This window comes from Thermobia domestica, chromosome 18 (assembly GCF_964235325.1).
Source record: "Thermobia domestica chromosome 18, izTheDome1.hap1.1, whole genome shotgun sequence".
Lineage (NCBI taxonomy): Eukaryota > Metazoa > Arthropoda > Insecta > Zygentoma > Lepismatidae > Thermobia > Thermobia domestica.
The window spans coordinates 136,651,848-136,669,744 of NC_137471.1; the positions used below are offsets into that span (position 1 = coordinate 136,651,848).

The 17,897-nt window shown below is 35.0% G+C and overlaps 1 protein-coding gene across 4 annotated transcripts in view; it reads right to left on the reverse strand.

The window, feature by feature from the left end:
- Positions 1 to 4,138: 4,138 nt before the first annotated feature.
- Positions 4,139 to 17,897, reverse strand: part of LOC145675810 (uncharacterized) — a 52,956-nt gene continuing 39,197 nt past the window's right edge. For all 4 annotated transcript variants that reach the window (XM_081746525.1, XM_081746524.1, XM_081746523.1 and 1 more), the window contains exon 3: positions 4,139 to 9,953. In XM_081746525.1, the coding sequence (XP_081602651.1) occupies positions 8,840 to 9,953 (1,114 nt within the window). In that variant the 3' untranslated portion in view covers positions 4,139 to 8,839. The remainder of the gene's footprint in view (positions 9,954 to 17,897) is intronic.

Genomic DNA, 17,897 nt, shown 5'->3' on the forward strand with positions numbered 1-17,897 from the left:
AAGATTACGTTTTTGGACGAACAGTGTATTTCTTTTTTAACTTTATTCATTCAACGAAATCATTATATTCCTCATAGAAAAGAAAAGATATTTTTCTTGCTGGTGAGAAATTCAACTCTTTCTGCAGGTGTTTCTTTGTTGCTTTTATCATTTCTCACGGTAGAACAAAGGACTTGTTGTTTTCCAATACAATGCTTATCGTCTGGACAAAGTGCTTTGTAGCAGCAAACTTATTTTTTTCTTTCCCTAAAAATAGTTACCAACTTATATTTTTGTTACTATGACTGTTCCATATATACTTTCTTCATAACGACATTTATTAAGGTTGGGAATATTTTTGGATACGAAGTTGATATTGTGTGTGAACGAATTCTTGTCGTCTGTTGTGTTCTCATGCACTCATATTACATCATCCTTCCTACCGTGGGAACAGTGTTCATGGCTTGTAGGAGGCGTAGGTGAAATGACTCATTCACACAATTACGAACGTTCGCTCTTTTCCACTGAACTTTTTTGTGTATAATAGTTTTGTAAAAAATCTAATATTCATGGAAGGTATCTGCCAGTTCAGACTGCAACACTTTTTTGACTATCGCTTCCAAGTTTTATTCCCACAGGACCGAAACACATGTTGCCAGTGCTATCAATTATACCGTCGTCATATTTGTGTTGTGTAAGAATGCAGAAAACTTTGACACTTATTCATTATTTTGTACAATGCACTACAAACCCATGCGTTGGTAGAAGCGGGAAATCAACCGGAGTCTTCAGAGCAAGGAGGAACGAAAAGTTTAGTAGAACGTTTTACCTATATATTAACATAGGAGGAGTACGATGTATAATTAAATATGTGACAGAAGTCTTACTTTGTTGTTAAACCGAAAAGTGAAAAACCATCTTTTGCAGTACAGCATTTCTTGGGAGCCAAGAAATCTCGTCATAGATTAGTGTTCCCTGTGTCACCCCACTCCTCTTTTCTTAAATTACGCAGTGAAAGTCTCACATCAGTGCGAATAATAAGTATATAGTGCAAGTGATACCGAATAAAAGGGCTATGTTTCTAGTGTTTTTAAAGTGTGTGCGTACCTACGTCTATTATGCAATATTAAATGTCTTATTTCCCATTATTTCGTTTATTCAATTGAGTGAGTGCAATTTCTTCTGTCTGAGAGTTCAAGCTCTGTAAAGTGAAAATTTTGTGTGTTGTTAGTATTTCTTATTCTACTCCGTATCCACATATATGGCTATTTAATAAATTAGAATTCATCTAAGGAAATAGTATCGTTTTCATTCATGTGTGTATGAATCCCTGCGAGCAGTCGGCTTGCCAGGCAGATATATGTATACGCATGCATACGCAAAAGTAAGTATAATCCAACCTGAGTCTCAAAAGCACCAACATTGCTCATGTCAAATCACTTGTTGCATTTCAATGTCATCAATCTGTGCCTAAACAGAACATGAGCCTGGACCAGAATTGTTATGATCTGTTTTCTTAGGGAATTCTCCAGAAGCCAGCACCCGAGGGAAACGGTAGGTAGCATCATATACAAGAAAAGGAAAATGTATTCTAGAATTTTCTATAGTATTTGGAAATATGCGCGTTAAATGAATGTTCGTTTAGTACAATAGGTAACAATTGCTTCTGGTATCTTAACACAGACTCCTTCAGTATAATCTTCAGAAGATTAAATGGAATCAAGAACTCATTCGAAATATTGTTCGGTTAAAAGTTATAAATCAGCTTTGGAAAATAGAGTCATAAAACTAAGTAGACGCATGATATAACTAACATTTATTTTGAAACCATGCTTTAACTGGATAGTTTTTTTTTTAATATAAAATTTTCAAACATATTAGGAAAACGTGTTCGGATTTTACTGAAAACGCATAAGCTTGTTCTCAAAATTGAAAACAAGTTTTTAGTGTTTAATTATCTTAGAACAACCAGATTGTCCATATCATCATGAATTAAACAGTGAATTTTGTCTGTGATGATTTCGTCAAAGTGAATGTAACCTCTCTTATTAGTAGAGACTGAATTTTTTATGCCTAACATTTCTAACAATTTCTTACCTGTAAAGCCATTATTTTGTAAATAGCTTTGAAAACAGTGACGCAAGATTTCCCTCACTGCTTCTATAACTTTTATCATAGATTTTACTATGCCTTCTGATATATAGTTGAATACTTTCTTTTGCACGACTAGTACTGAAAATAGATCGTGTAAAAATTCACTATCAGCTTTTAAGTGGTTTGTTTGTAGAAAACAATGTTAAGCTGTGTCAACTGAATATAATTTTTAGGAAGCCACTTTTTCAATAATTGCTGGCTTTGCTACGGAAACGCTCGTATTTCTTTGTAAATTATTATTGTGCGATGGGCTTAAAGGTTTTGAACAATAGATACTGGAAAACCGTAGGGTAAAATAATCATAAAATCGTAATTAAATGCGTTTTTAAATTACTAATAAAACAAGATTAGAGCGGTGGTTTATGCTCCATTTTGTTTCTCTATAAGAAATGACAGCTAAAGATATAAATGTATTCTATAAATTACTAATAAAACAAGATTATTAGAGCGGTGGTTTATGCTCGATTTTTTTTCTCTATAAGAAATGACAGCTAAAGATATAAATGTATTCTATCTCTTATTACGAATTACAAGTGCACGCAGATGACAAGTGTGAGTACAGTGTCTGATTTGAGTGGCGTATTCAGTCTTATTATAAAATGGCTTTTATACCCAAGCATACGTAATTATATCAATATATAAGAGCTCGAAAAGTAGCTATGGTAAGTACGAGTCTTATTTTTAATTAATCTACGCCGAAACTATGCATTACTACGACAGCAAAACGAGTTGGTTTTTAGAGATGTTATCACGTGACTTATAACTAAGCGAGACAGAATGGAGTTCAAACTTCCGGAAATGAATTCCGGTTTTAAAAAAGTTGACTTCTCTCCCTAATATATAGCAAAATGTCATTTTGTGAGTCTTAAAAATATGGCCCCAAAACAGTACTAGCGTTAGAAGAGAACACGTGTCTCACCAAGTTTGAATAAACCAAATCTTTTGCATATTATCACTGCTTATTGACCCTCATTTTTATGTGTAAAACTTTCCCGCACTAAGTTACGCTTGAGTATTTTCTCGCACTTCCGACACTATGAGGGTAATAACTTTGTTTGTATTAAATGCATTTTAAAACGCAAATTTGTTATATGTGCTTATCATAATATTCGAACATGAGGGTTTTATTCTGATTGTTTTTGTATGTTTTTTGCTTAGTATGAATTTGAGTAAATTCTACAGACCTCCGGGATATATATCAACTTTAAGATCTAACCTTTGTTTTGAAATTAGAACTTTGACGAAATTTCTTTCTGCACCTTAATCACGTGTGATTTTTCCATCTTCATGTATTAACATATCTGTTTCAAAACATAATCTTTCACTAGATACCCCCGCACTCTTGGTACTTGTGAGATTTTTCTAGTGTTATATGACATTGCACTGTATCTTTCTCCACACCCTTAGAACGTGTCAGATTTTTGAACTGAATGTGTTAGCACGTTTCTTGCCAAATTTGAATTTACAGCAAAATCTCTTATCACACTCCTACAACCTTACCGGTTCATGACCTATGTGTATAAATTTTCAGTATGTATTAATATGTTACCACTAGTGATGGGATTTTTACCGGTAAATATTTTTTGGGTATTTACTTTGGGTAAATACCCAGGTAATTACCCAAATTGGGTAAATATAAGGGTTTTTTCTTTTCAACCCTATATGTGATACAGACGTTCTTTAGCAGTGCATAAAATAATGAAAAAGTAACAGTAGATCCAGTAGAAGCTACACCAAATATCAAAAGGCAATAAATTTATTATTTTCCTTAATAGATATGAGTAATGTGGTCGTTCCTGTTTTGATAATAGTAACATAAAAAAAGCATGTTTCTCCAGGAACATATTTTTAAGGACTGATGACTGAAAAAGACTACATTTATTTTGCTACAAATAAAGAAACTAAAATAAGTACATGGAAAGCGGATAAGTGCTTTTCTTTTTATTTACCTTCTGTAAGTGATTATGGGCGACAAGTTATTACAACTGACATGACTTGAAATATATTTTCTTTGCATCATACATGCTTTAATAACTACAAACAAAACAGAGTAGGGGTAGGAGTATATACGGGGACTTTCACACGTATACTACACTTGGTAGCTAGACATCAAAAGATGAGCTGTAATAAAAAAATATGAGCTGCTTGAACCCAGAATGAGGTAACTGCATTTTAATGTTTTGCGAGAAATTAGCATTCTTGGAAACAAAATAAATAAAATTCCATTGGAAAATGGGTTTCACATGACGGTTACATCAGTTTCTTTAATTCGTTTCTGATCGTGTGTCATCAGATTCATACGCCTAATTCAAATGATTTCATGCTTTAATTTAGAAGTGGGCAAAATGCAGTTAGTTTCCTCTGTTTTCAAACACCTCAATTGGCAGCATCAAGCTAATAAAAGTACAGAAGAATTACATAACATTTAGGACTTAGCACGGTTCTCGAAATAGTCTATACACATAAGGGCAAAACGTTATCTCGTTATGACATGGCATTTACACTAAGATTACTCATCAGATTCATCGGATACATGGAATGAATATATCGTATCATCGCTGGTAATGTCTCCATCTATCTCATTTGCGGAAGATGTCACTGTCTTCTTCAAGGGTTCTACTTTTTCCTGGTACATGGTGCATTTCAAGTGTGATGAACTTTCATTTCTCGATAACTTGGACCCAATTTCTAAGTCTTTCTGCAGCTCTGATTCAACAATCTTCTCTGTCTCTTTATGCTTTGTTGATACTTTTTACTTCTGTTATCAGTGAAGCAACTTCCAGTTATAAGCTATATATGTAATTTTTCCGGCTCTGGAAGTATTCAGCCTATTCCTTGACTTAGTGTTAATTTTTGAGAAGGTACTGAAGGATCTTCCTGTAGTGGCTGATGATTACCGGTGCTGTTGATATTCCCTTTGCGATTTCAGATAAGTCGGTACTTCCATACAAATTTTGCCTCCAAATCACTAGGTTCATTTCACTAGAACTTGATCAAATGAACTTCTTGCTCCACAAACCTTTCTTTGCCTTGTAATGTGCGAAATCCATCATCGTATTTACAAGATCTGCTTTCATGTTCTCTGTAACCTTGTGTACAAACTCCAATTCATCGACATGTTCTGGAGTCAAGTCAAATCCCTGTGATGATGGATCTAGCAATGCTTCTGCATAGTGAATTGGTGTAGCTTTTCCGCTTTCGAAATTATGAATATTTTTTCTTCTGCTTTGGACAATGAATATTCGGGTACAGCCTTTCTAGTTGCTCTTCGATTTCTTTGACAGCAGTAAAAACTCTGTTTATGTTACATTCACCAGATTCTAATATATTTATCCAGGACAATATTGGCTTAAGAATACATATTAGCTTTTCGACTGTCACCCATCAAGCAATCTTTGTTTGTGGTCTTTGATAAATGCTGTTTATCTTGCAGGGTTTCATGAACAGCTAGGTTCTGTAGGGTGACTTTTGTGGCTTTCAAACTTTCAAGAGATTTTAAATAGCTTCCCCAGAGGGTTTTACATGGAAGAGTAAGAGAAGTGTGAATGTTTTTCTCATTGTTGATAGCATGAAAAAGTACATTCAAGACCTGAGTACTTTTAACCGTTTTAATGGCGTCTACATTTGCCATAAATGATGAAATTGAAGAACACTTCGAAATATCATTGCAGATAAGGTTCAACTGTGTGCTATACATGACAACGGGGTTGCAATTGGGGATATTTTCTTGAACAAGAGAAAAAGCCTTCTGCATATTTGCTGCATTATGACCAATGAGAACAAAGGACTTGCTGGGGTCGTATTTTTCAATGATCTCAAATACTTGGCCTCTAATGTACTCAGCACTGTGACGGCTATCTTTCGTGTTTATAAATTGAACAAATATTAAATGAGGTTTCGCAATAATGAAGTTGATTATTTCCTCATTACGAACATTACTCCAATCGTCACATTGAAGATTTAGATACCTCGAATCTTTTAGCTCTGCACACAGCTGTGTAAGCATTACATTAAATCGGGCATCAAGTTGCAAAGTTGACAATGACTTTCTATCTGGAAGTTTGAATAAAGGTCTTAGCCGCTTTAAGAAATCTATCCAGAGATGATGTCCACCATAAACAATGGCGCTCCAGTTGCGTAGACAACATTCGCTAGTATTCTGTTTAACTTTGGCTCAAAAGATAAAATATAAAAATATGTTGTGAAATAGGTGATCTAAGGTTGAACACGTGCTATTTGCCAGATACAAACACAAATTGCTGTCTCGCTGGAAATCGGACCGATAGACACTCATACTTGATGGGAAATGAGAAGTTTTGCTGGACCAGCAGGAAATCCCAGTAAGAGCTTTCAACCTGGGAAGTTAGTAAATATTATACATATTTTTCTCAATAACAGTATTTACTGCATACATGTAATGAAGGTAAAAGGATCAATGTTTAAAAGTTTCTCTGCGGGAGATAATAATCCAGGTAACAAAATAGCGAATTAAAAGCTTATATATACAATTTATTGAAAAAAAGTAAAGATTAATAGTCCTTGTACCTGCTCAGACTTTAAGAATGCCCTACCCGCACTTTTTATTCTGAAGGAAGCGCGTAGAAGTTGCTATTATTTAAAAGTAATTCATTCGTTTAATTTCGTGGAAACTTACTAGTAGCAAAAGTTCTAATGAAAATTACTGATATAGTGATTAACATGGATCCTTGGGAACTTGGATGCATGTTTTTAAGAACAAGTACCACACATTTCTTAAGTAAAACACATCAAAATTTTCTTGCATGTTGTCCATTTGTTTTCATAACTCTTTACCATTTCTTATTTTTTAACTTATTTGGCCATTATTTTACAAACTATAGTCTATTTGGAAATACTTGTAATGTGTTTTAACAACCCCTTTTCAGACATCGTTTTTTGACTCGTTTTACAAGGTCATACAGCAAGGCGTTGAATGATATGAAATAATATTACTTGTACACTTGTAGAAAACGCTTGCTCTGGGCTAGGGTAAATGCAATGTCATATATAAGAAGATAATTGTTGAATTAATTACACAAGTAGTTCACTGTCCTTTTCCATGTGCAATTTTTATCTGAATTTTGAGACAACTTATAGACACTGCAGGCTAGCAAACTACTCCCTTATCGCTCAACCCAAAACGTAAGATTAAATGTGATGTGTGTGTGTGTGAGCTGATTAACTTATACGTGTTATGCTATATATATGTACTTATGTTTCATCAGCTGTCATTGTATCCATAAAAGCGGCAATGCTTCTAGATGAACTGTGTTCAATCGTGGAGGAACTCTTCTTATATGAAACTGGCATCAAAGTTTTTTCAGCCACCCTTGTCAGTAAAGAGTTACCAATGTTCTTACTGGTAAGTACCAATAAGAGCATTGGTGACTCTTTAGAAACGAGGGTGCCTGATAAAACTTTGATGCCAGTTTCATATAAGAAGAGTTCCTCCACGATACAATTTGACGTAGGTGTTTCACTTTCATTCACTTGTTCCATTCCAGTATTTTGGCAACAATTAGACAAACTTCTCCCTTGCAAACCTATTAAAATTGTTTTCTTCATACTTTCAGGACACTTGAAACATATATATACATGATCTGACATTTATTCACATTTGCGTGTTTATAATTTTTATCAGAGTACTTGTAGTTTACAGATTTATCACTTCGTAATTTATAAGCGCTCCAAACATTACATTTCTTTTTATCCATTTCAGTTTGTTTCTCTCTCTTAATAAAAGAAAACAGGAATTTCAACTAAGGTAAGAGGCACGTCTACTCTCAACAAGTCTCAACTCAATACCAGTACTGAACTAAATTCGAAAAGGAATTGATTGAAGAAATGTTAGCAGATATAAGTTATGAGTTTCCAGTGTGGCAAGTTTGCATCTTTAACCACATTTGTATTTAGAAGATCTTATTCTGCTGCTTTAGAACTCACTATGCCTTCTTATTGTGTAATTTTGCATTTTATAATAAATACCCATTTTTTGGGTAGGTAATTTAAAATTATGTATTTACACAATTTTTATTTACCTACCCAGTGGGTAAATACCCAAGTCCCATCCCTAGTTACCACTGCCTAATCCCTTTCCACATTCTTGCCAGGTGTGAGATTTCTCATCTGCACGTATTAACAACTGTTCTGCTATATCTGACCTATTAATAAATTTCTTTCCATACTCATGGCACCTGTGAGGGCGCATTGCTGTACAGATTAACATGTGTTTTGCGAAATTGGACCTAATCCTAAATCCCTTTCCTCACCCTTGTTAGGTGTGACGTTTCTCACTTGTTCGTAATTACGTTTCCAAAGCTGATCTCTGAGTAAAGCCTTTTCCACACTCTCGGCACGTGTGATGACGCATTGCTGTATGTATTAACAAATGTGACCTCCGCCTAAATACCTTAGCACACTCTTCGCCTGTGTGAAGCTTTTGTGTATATATTAACATGTGCATCGCCAAATTTGACTTCTTCGTAAATCCCTTTCCACACTGTTGCACGTGTGAGGTTTCTCACCTCTTTGTATTAACAACTGTGCTGCCATATATGACCCACAAATAAACCCCTTTCCGCACTCGTGGTAATTGTGAGGGTGTATTGCTGTATGCACAAACTTTTGTCTTTCGAAATTGGACCTACTCGTGATTCCCTTTCTATACTTTTCGCACATGTGATGTTTCTTAACCCTTATGTACTAACATGTGCAATGTCAAACGTGACTTCTGCTTAAATGCCTTACCACACTCTTGGCACGTGTAAGGTTTTTCACCTGTATGTATTAACATGTGTGTTATTAAAGCTGACCTGTGCCTAAATCTGTGTTCACACACTTGGCACCGGTGACGGCGCATACCTGTATGTATTAACGTGTGTGTTGTCAAAGTTGACCTCTGATTAAATCGCGTTCCACACTCTTGGCACATGAAAGGTTTTTGACCTGTATGTATTAACATGTGTTTTGCCAAAGTGGACCTAATCGTGAATCCCTTTCCACACTCGTGGCACATAAAAGTTTTTTGACGCATATGTATTAACGTGTGTCCTTCTAAATATGACCTCCTCCTAAAACCCTTTCCACACTCCTTGCATATGTGAGGTTTTTCACCTGTATGTATTAACATATGTGTTGCCCTCTGTGACTTCTTAATAAATCCCTTTCCACACTCTTGGCACGTGTGAGGTTTTTCACCTGTATGTATTAAGATGTGTTCAGTCATATGTGACCTATACATAAACCCCTTTCCACACTCTTGGCACATATAAGGTTTTTGACCTGTATGTATTAACATGTGTATTGCCAAATTTGACTTTCTCGTGTATCCCTTTCCACACTCTTGGCACATATAGGGTTTTTGACCTATATGTATTAACATGTGTGCTGCCAAATGTGACCTCTGCCTAAATCCCTTTCCGCACTCTTCGCATATGTGAGGTTTTTCACCTGTATGCATTAACATATGTGTTGCCATCTGTGACTTCTTAATAAATCCCTTTCCACACTCTTGGCACGTGTGAGGTTTTTTACCTGTATGTATTAAGATGTGTTCAGTCATATGTGACCTATACATAAACCCCTTTCCACACTCTTGGCACATATAAGGTTTTTGACCTGTATGTATTAACATGTGCATTGCCAAATTTGACTTTCTCGTAAATCCCTTTCCACACTCTTCACAGGTGTAAGAATTTTCACATGTATGTGTTAATATGTGTGTTGTCAACGCTGATCTCTTTGTAAAGTCTTTTCGAGTAATAGACGTATTCGCTTTTCTGGAAACTGCATGTTTATTGAACCTGCAAAAAGATCAATAAATAAGGAAATGAACAGTGAGATAGACGATATGAAGCAAAAAAAAAAAAAAAAAAAAAAAAAAAAAGCGACCGTTTGTTTATAAATGGAACAATAATGGGAAGTTGTTCCATATTATATTTCTTATATCATACTAAATATTCACAATTCCCAGGGTCTCATACTCAATTTTTCGAGGTAAACGGAGAGGTCTCCATATTATTGCAATGTTCCAAAGAGAATATCCTTTCTGGTATTATCTGAGGTTGTATCTACCTTATATAGAAAGAATCAGACTTAAATGCATATCAAGTTTCATATGTTACATTATGGAACGAATATCTCTTATTACAGTTGAAAATGGGGATACGAAGTCACTGAAGATTATTTATAATACTGTTAATTTTACTGCAGAAAATTTAGTAATTTGCCAGAACATCTTCCAATTTGATATATCAGAAACTATCAACATAATGTCCAAGAAAAAAAGGAAGCCTATTGCAATTTCTAAAATTTGAGAAAAAAATTACCATTTTAAGCACTAAAGCAATCTCCATTAGCGTTTGTAATATCCTCGGAATGATTTAGATATTAAATTTTAATTTCCTTAATAACCTTTATGTCTACTGAAATATATCTGCGTGGTTAGATATCACATACATATATATATGTAAGTACTTTTTGGAAATAAGGCCATTTCAGAAACATCAACGATTTAATTCCTTGCTGTTCTTAAGCTATGTATTAAAAATACCTGATATTATGATTGTAAGATTCAAAACTAAGATAATCAGCATCTGCATTGTCCCGTTCGTCTTCCTTTGATATTAACCTGACATGCTTCTAGAATATTCAAGGTTATCATGCTGTATCATTCTGTTTATCACTCAAACAAACCAGTGTGCTTCTCAAATAAACATACAACACTCAAACAGCAAGCCTATAATGGTTTTACAAACAACACTCAAACAATTCTATAATGGCTTTGCAACACTGCTATTAGAGGTATATCAAACAACGTCTGGAATGTGTTTATGCATCGTAAAACACTACAATGTTTACCCTTACTTACTTTAAAATTAAAAGAGCGTGTCAAGACAAATGCACCACTCTGTATATTAAAAAGTGACATAATGGTGTTGCAATTACATTATAAAAGTAAAGCAGCTGAATTGTCTGAAATAAATTTTTTTGATATACTGAGTGTCTGCCCTCATCTGTGTTCTTATCATGATACTTTCATCGTACTGGGTATTGCAAACAGAGAAGAAGGATTGAAAATCTACATTGAAATTTATCATCTCACGAGTCTCTCTTGTTATGGAAAGAAGGCATAGCAAGTAAGTTTATCATTTAAAATAAACTGTCACCTGCAGCAGTGTTTTGGAAAATACCGTATTTAAGAGGGAAATGAGGAATAATCTCCCAGTCCGCATGTGGGGCATAAGTTTATGAAAAAGTTGAATCGCTTAGATGAAATTTTGTACTGAAAGCAGAGTCGGCATCAAAGAATAAAACAAGTTAGGGTTGAACAACTGGGGAAGTGAGGGTGTAGATGTCGCCCTTTCAAAACTTTAGGTATAGTTTATTAGTTTCTAAGGACACGTTTTTTCAGAGTTGCCAGGCATATGGTGACTGGCATGTTTGTGTGGAAAGCCAAAGAAATGATTCATTTTGATTATTTGGGTAAACCGTTAAAGAGGAGTTTACAAGCAGAGAAATTCCGTCTTAGTCTTTAAAAGGAAGGACAAATTGAAAAAAAAAATGTTTGAAACACTTATTAATGAATATATTGAATTTGAGATTATATATGCTACACGTTTCCCTCCAGGTTAACTACCAGACTCCACGGAGAATCTGAAGAGGTTGTTTAAAAATAATTATAAATCACTTCACATTTTTTTTCCGGTCTCTATACTTTAAGATCTAGCAAAAAAATTAAATTATAATTCAATTTACCTCGCATCACCACACTGAAAATATACTTCTCGCTTCCAGCTTATATTATCGATTTAAACAACTTTTCTTTCTCTTTGTTATTATATTTTGGTTTAGAACAGTTTTAACTAAAAAATATCAGGTGAATACTGAAATTAGCTCCATGACAGAAAGTCCTAATATACTTCTTTCTTTAACAGCTTTTCTTGTTTTATTAATTTCTTACAGTGTAAACGAATTCATAGTTATATCTGAAGCTTTAGTAGTGAATAAGCAGATATGTGAATGTCTCTGCAGAAGATTAAAAAATCTTTATTCTTGAAAATTATCATCATCAGCGAATTACTCATTTAGAAGTTGAATTTTGTACCGAATCATGATAAAACTTGTTATTAGCATTTGGTTTGTTTAGTGATTTTTAGTGTTCCTTTTGTTTTTTTAGTAGCGGAAGGGAGGCTTGGTGGCTCATTGGTAGTGTACTTACCTCTGGTCTTTCAAATACAATGGTTCACAAGTGACTTCACTTTCAGTGTGTAACTTCACATCATCACTAACAATCATCTTGTTCCGATATCATAATATTACTATGAAAAACCCGAGTCTGGCCCTAGCGAAAGGTCGTGTAAATTCTTAAGTGGACTAATCGGATGCAATATGTCAACAAAAGAAGGTAAGTGTCTGCACGCATATATTTCTATAATAGCAGAAATGTCACTTCAACATTGTCAATGCCCATTTATGGAACAAATTTGGTTCCTTTACAAATTTTTAAGTGTTTGAGCGGCAACACTTTTCAACATTTACATCTGGGTGTTCTGGCTAACCAACTGGTTTGGAACCCTGTAAAACACTAGGCCGTATCCTTTAAAACGGAGTGTGTTGCATAAGCGAATGTAATAAATTCAATCATAAAACACAAATCGTTTAATACTTTAGTGGAAGATGTATCTATAAAGCGGAAATCACGACGATAGTTTTCATGTCACAATTATGACATAAATTAAATTTTCCCATCCACATATAAAATTATGGTGTAAACTCTGTTTGTACAACTGCTGACAACCTGTGTCTGTACAGTCGTGGAAAATGAATTGTCACGTGTAAATCGTTAAGATAAATAGCAGTTCGTTAAGATAAATAGCAGTTTCTCAAGTATCCCTCACAATTGTACACGCAAACTGCGAAAACCCCAGTAAGAATTTTATGAAAATTACGAGACGGTTCTATAAAAGATACAGTGTCTATGTTGTTCAACTGTAAAGTTTGGTCACAATCGTTTCATAGTGCGTACAGTAATGAGCTTATATGAAATAATTTTTGAAATTGTGAAATCTCTGATAAATGGGAAGAAATAATTTTTTACCTGTATTTCACTTTTGGTCTTTTGCTGTCGAAAATGTAAAATGTACGGCAGTTGGCATATTACGGACTCTCACACAAATGTATTGAAAGGAAATATACAAACTTGGAAAGAAATTAGTTTATTTAGAATGAAAACTAGAAAATTGGCCCTATTTACCTACGATTTAGATTTTGCAGCTATAGTCATAGAGTAGTGAATAATCTAGGTATTGAATATTCAATGCTAAAACATAGTATTTTAATATACTGTATATGCCATTAAAGTTTGTAATTTACGTGCAAATATCTGCGTTACAAATAGACTAAGTATCACAATTAAGCTACATAAACCAGCACAACTTTCTGCGTTGCATTATATATAAAAAAATATTCGCTTTCTCCGTACACTATACTAAATTTCACTACATAAACAAAGAACATAAGAAAAACATGTTTGTTAAATGTGTAACATTTTTATATTCCACCAGTAAAATCATTAATATATACTTTTATCAAGTAAATTATTATTAGATCAGTACACAAAAATTTTCACCTCAACAAAAATTATTAAAATATTCCTTTTATTAATTTAGTAGGTCATTTTGCGAAAGATCGTAATCTTAAGCACACAAGTATACTAACGTAGGGTACATCCTCGCACACTACTCACGTTGCACTCACAGACTTGTGAACTTGGATTGTTTGACGCACTCTACGTGGCGTCACTTCCGAAAATAACCCATCGATCCCCTGTGTGAATTGATCCCATAAAAAAAGTCATGGTATATCTGTAAATTCATTGATGCTGTAAAAGTACTGTGTGCATGATGAAGTGGATGCGTTGGAAGACACAAAACGTGTTAATGTGTTGATGTATATTCTTCATTGCTGAAATAGGTTTATTATTGAAGGTTTACATGTTCAGTGAATCAATTAAGCTATTTCAACCATAAAGAAATTTCGCAGTACAACATGGCACGATCAATCTCTTTAGAACGCTTCAAAGCTCCTACTCTGTATTTTGGAACTGGAGAATATATTGGTGTTCTGGACAATGCGTTTTACCTTCTCTTAATGCCAATTTTACAGACCAAGATAAGTTCTTATTCGTGCACGAGAACAGCCCTATGCATAAGTCATAGCAAGCGCAGGAGCGGTTACAAGAACATTCATAGCTCATTTGCATGGATTGGCCTCCAGGATCTCTCAATCTCAATCCACTCCAAAATTTTGGGTTTTTATGGTGCAGGAGTGGTAGGAAAGATAAGACAGGAATCAGGAAGTTCTAGAACCCCGTGCGACCGAGATGCTGCAGTATTACCGACTTAGGCCTGGTCACTGTTCTACGCTTGTTGCAAGTATGCCGGAGCGACTGCGTATCGTAATAGCAGCAGACGGCGATTATACTGTTTACATTTATTTTTATTTTCGTAATGTAACAGATATGATCTGTTACTGATTTTGTTGCACGTTTACATGACGATGATGACTAGATGAATGGCAATGGCGGGTGAGAAAAGTGGGAGACATAAGACAATTCCGAGAAATCCAAACAGTGTTCGTAAATCACAAAGGCTAATTGTCAGGATTTCGGGATCGAGTCACGACCTTCCGTGCCAGAGATGATCAATCTACGAATGGCCACCGTTTCCCCGTAACATGGTCACTGTTTACAAAGCAGAAAAGAAGAAAGCGGTAGTTAAGAAAAAAGGTTTTAATGATGGCAAAAGTTAAAAAAAAAATTAGAGCAAGAAAAGCCGCTTTGCCTGCGTTACAGTGTCATGATAAAACCTGGTATTGTGAGATAAAAATTTCTGAGACACGAACGTTTATCAGTGAAGCTACTTCATCCGGATATTAAAATAATGTATTTACACGAGCTGAATTTTTGGTTGTGGTAGGGATTGGGTTGTGATACTACATTAAAATTAGAAAAAAAATAAGTGAAAGGGTTTCGTAAAACAACACCTTAAAAATTATTGTTGAAAGAGGTGTCGATATCACTGGTCGACAGTGAAAAATTTTCTTTCATGAAACAAAGTGTTCCTTATTTTTTGAGCTGCTGAAAATGAATCTGATCTTATTTTTGTATTTTTCCTCCCTCCCAGTCACCACTCTACTGTTGCTCAGTTGTCCGAAGATTTGTGCGTGGGGCAGGGAGTTTGTACACGCCTTCCTATCGTGTAAGTGTTTTTGTGACTATCACAATTCCTCGAGATTGTGTTTTCCACTCATAATTTTTGTTATGTCTCTGAATACATAGTTAAGGCTAAGAGGAAAAAAATAATACTTTTGACGAAAAAGGCTTACGAATTTGAAGACAGCAAATTTGATGAAGATAGGCAGTGGGTATTTAGTGCAATATGTAATAAGTGTGCTTGGCATTCCCGGTCATGGTCGAATAACAAACGTCAAGGTAAGATGTCATTTGGTGTTCCGAAGATATGGCGTGAGCCAGTCGACCACGTAAGTGACTGCTACTTCTCTGCTGTATACATTCAAGGCATGAAAAGAAAGGACAAAAAAAATCCTCACAATATTTCGATTGCAATAAGACCTGTCAAACACGGTGATAATATTCCAGTTCTGTACCTCCAGCAGCATAGTCTCTGGAAGAGGAAAAAACAAACGTAGCTTCTTCAGAATCGGAGAGCTCAGAGTCAGATTTTGAAGAGAGAAACAACCTACATTTTGTAGTACAAAGTGATTTAAATGACCTTGTTCGAGATTTGAAACCAACGTAGTGGCAGGCTGAAATTCTTGGATCCAGACTTAAACAATGGAATTTACTTGACGTAAGTGCCACCGTTTGTTCATACACGAAGCGACATGCACCATTTAGAGTTTTTTTAAACAGGAAGATACACTTTGTTTTTGTTCTGATGTCAATAGTTTGTTTGGTGCTCTTAGTACGACATATGTGGCATAGGAGTGGAGGCTTTTTATAGACTCCTCAAAGAGCAGTTCTAAGCCAGTTTAAATACATAATGGCAATATTTTCCCAACTTTACAAATTGCTTATGACACACAGGTGAAGGAAACGTATGACATAATGAAACGTATATTTGAAAAAAGTTCAGTACAATATTCTTAAGTAGCACATTGTTGCCGATTTCAAAGTTATAGCATACTTACAGGACTACAGAATGGATACACGAAACATTGCTGTTTCTTATGCGAATGGGACTCTCGAGCCTGAAATAATCACTACCAGAGAAAAGAATGACGACAACGCAGTACAATGCAAGTAGGTATTAGGAATGTTGCAACCCCTCTATAGTTAAATGAGAAGACTCCCCTGAATCTCCCTCTACTCCATATAAAACTTGGCCTTATGAAATCATTTGTGGTTTGAATGGACATGATTGGAGCTGGATTTTAGTATTTGACACTAAATTTCCGGATCTCAGCGCTAACAAAGTGAAGGCTGGTGTGTTTGTCGACACTGAGATAAGAGATCTAATGCGGGATCATAACTTTGATTCAGCGCTTAGCCCTCTTGAGATGCATTGTTGGGTATCATTTAGGAGTTTGTGTTACGGTTTCTTAGACAAGACAAAGGATGAGAACTACAAAAACTCTCTTGAGCAACTTGTTGAATAATTAGAGAAAGCATATATACAACATGTCGCTGAAAATTCACTTTCTACACAGTCATCTAGACTTCTTTCCACCGAATCCCGGCGAGGTAAATGATGAGCATGGCGAAAAGTTTCACCAAACAATAGTAGCAATAGAAAGACGTTACCAAAGTGGATGGAAACCGAATATGCTTGCGGACTATTGTTGGGGATTGGTTAGGGACACCGATGAAGGTCAAACGCAAAACAATGAACTAGGTGAATCATATGTAGTGTTCTTTGATCACATATATATGTTTCTGTATCACAATGTGAATATGCATATTGTACAAGTATTTCTTTGTTTACTCGAGTTAACCATTTTTTCTCGCCTAGTAAACAACATTCTCTATGACACTTTTAATATAATGACCCGGGATGTGTTCTACTGAGCTTATGTGTGAGTATCATAAGTGTAAGTGTTGCAAACTTTTATCCATTTCTCTAAATATTAAATTTTCCTTCCTTTTTAAATTTCTTTCACACTGTTTTACTCCCCTTTTGTTTGAGATATCTCTTTGAGTTTTTAATATAACACACCTGAATGTATGGGATATGGGTTACTGAGCTTATGTTTGCGTAGCATAACTGTTAGTGTTGCAAACTTCTCTAAATTTGTTAAAAAAACGCTTTTCCCAGTTTTTAATATTTTGCTTCTTCTTCTACACATTGAGAGCGATGGATAATAAATGTTTACCGTTGGAATGTGTGTTCCATGCTTTTTCCAAGGAGATGTCATTTGTTATTCTGGGATAGTTAGGAAAGGAGCAGAAGGACTTCAAACCTGCGCTTCTGCGATTTCCTTAAAATTTTAGCCAAAATCTATTATAACTGACATTATTTCAAAACCTGAGGGTGCAGGATCAAAATTAAGATTAGATTCGTTTTCAGCAGCTCGAAAACTATAAAGAACACCTGCTTTTATGTAGAAAAATTTTTGAAGTTGAATTTTGTCGAACAGTGTAATTCCCTCGTGTGATCCGCACTTGGCATTTTTTTACACTGAGGAGTTTTCTATATAAAATATTGTTTCAGTTTCAGAACCGATAA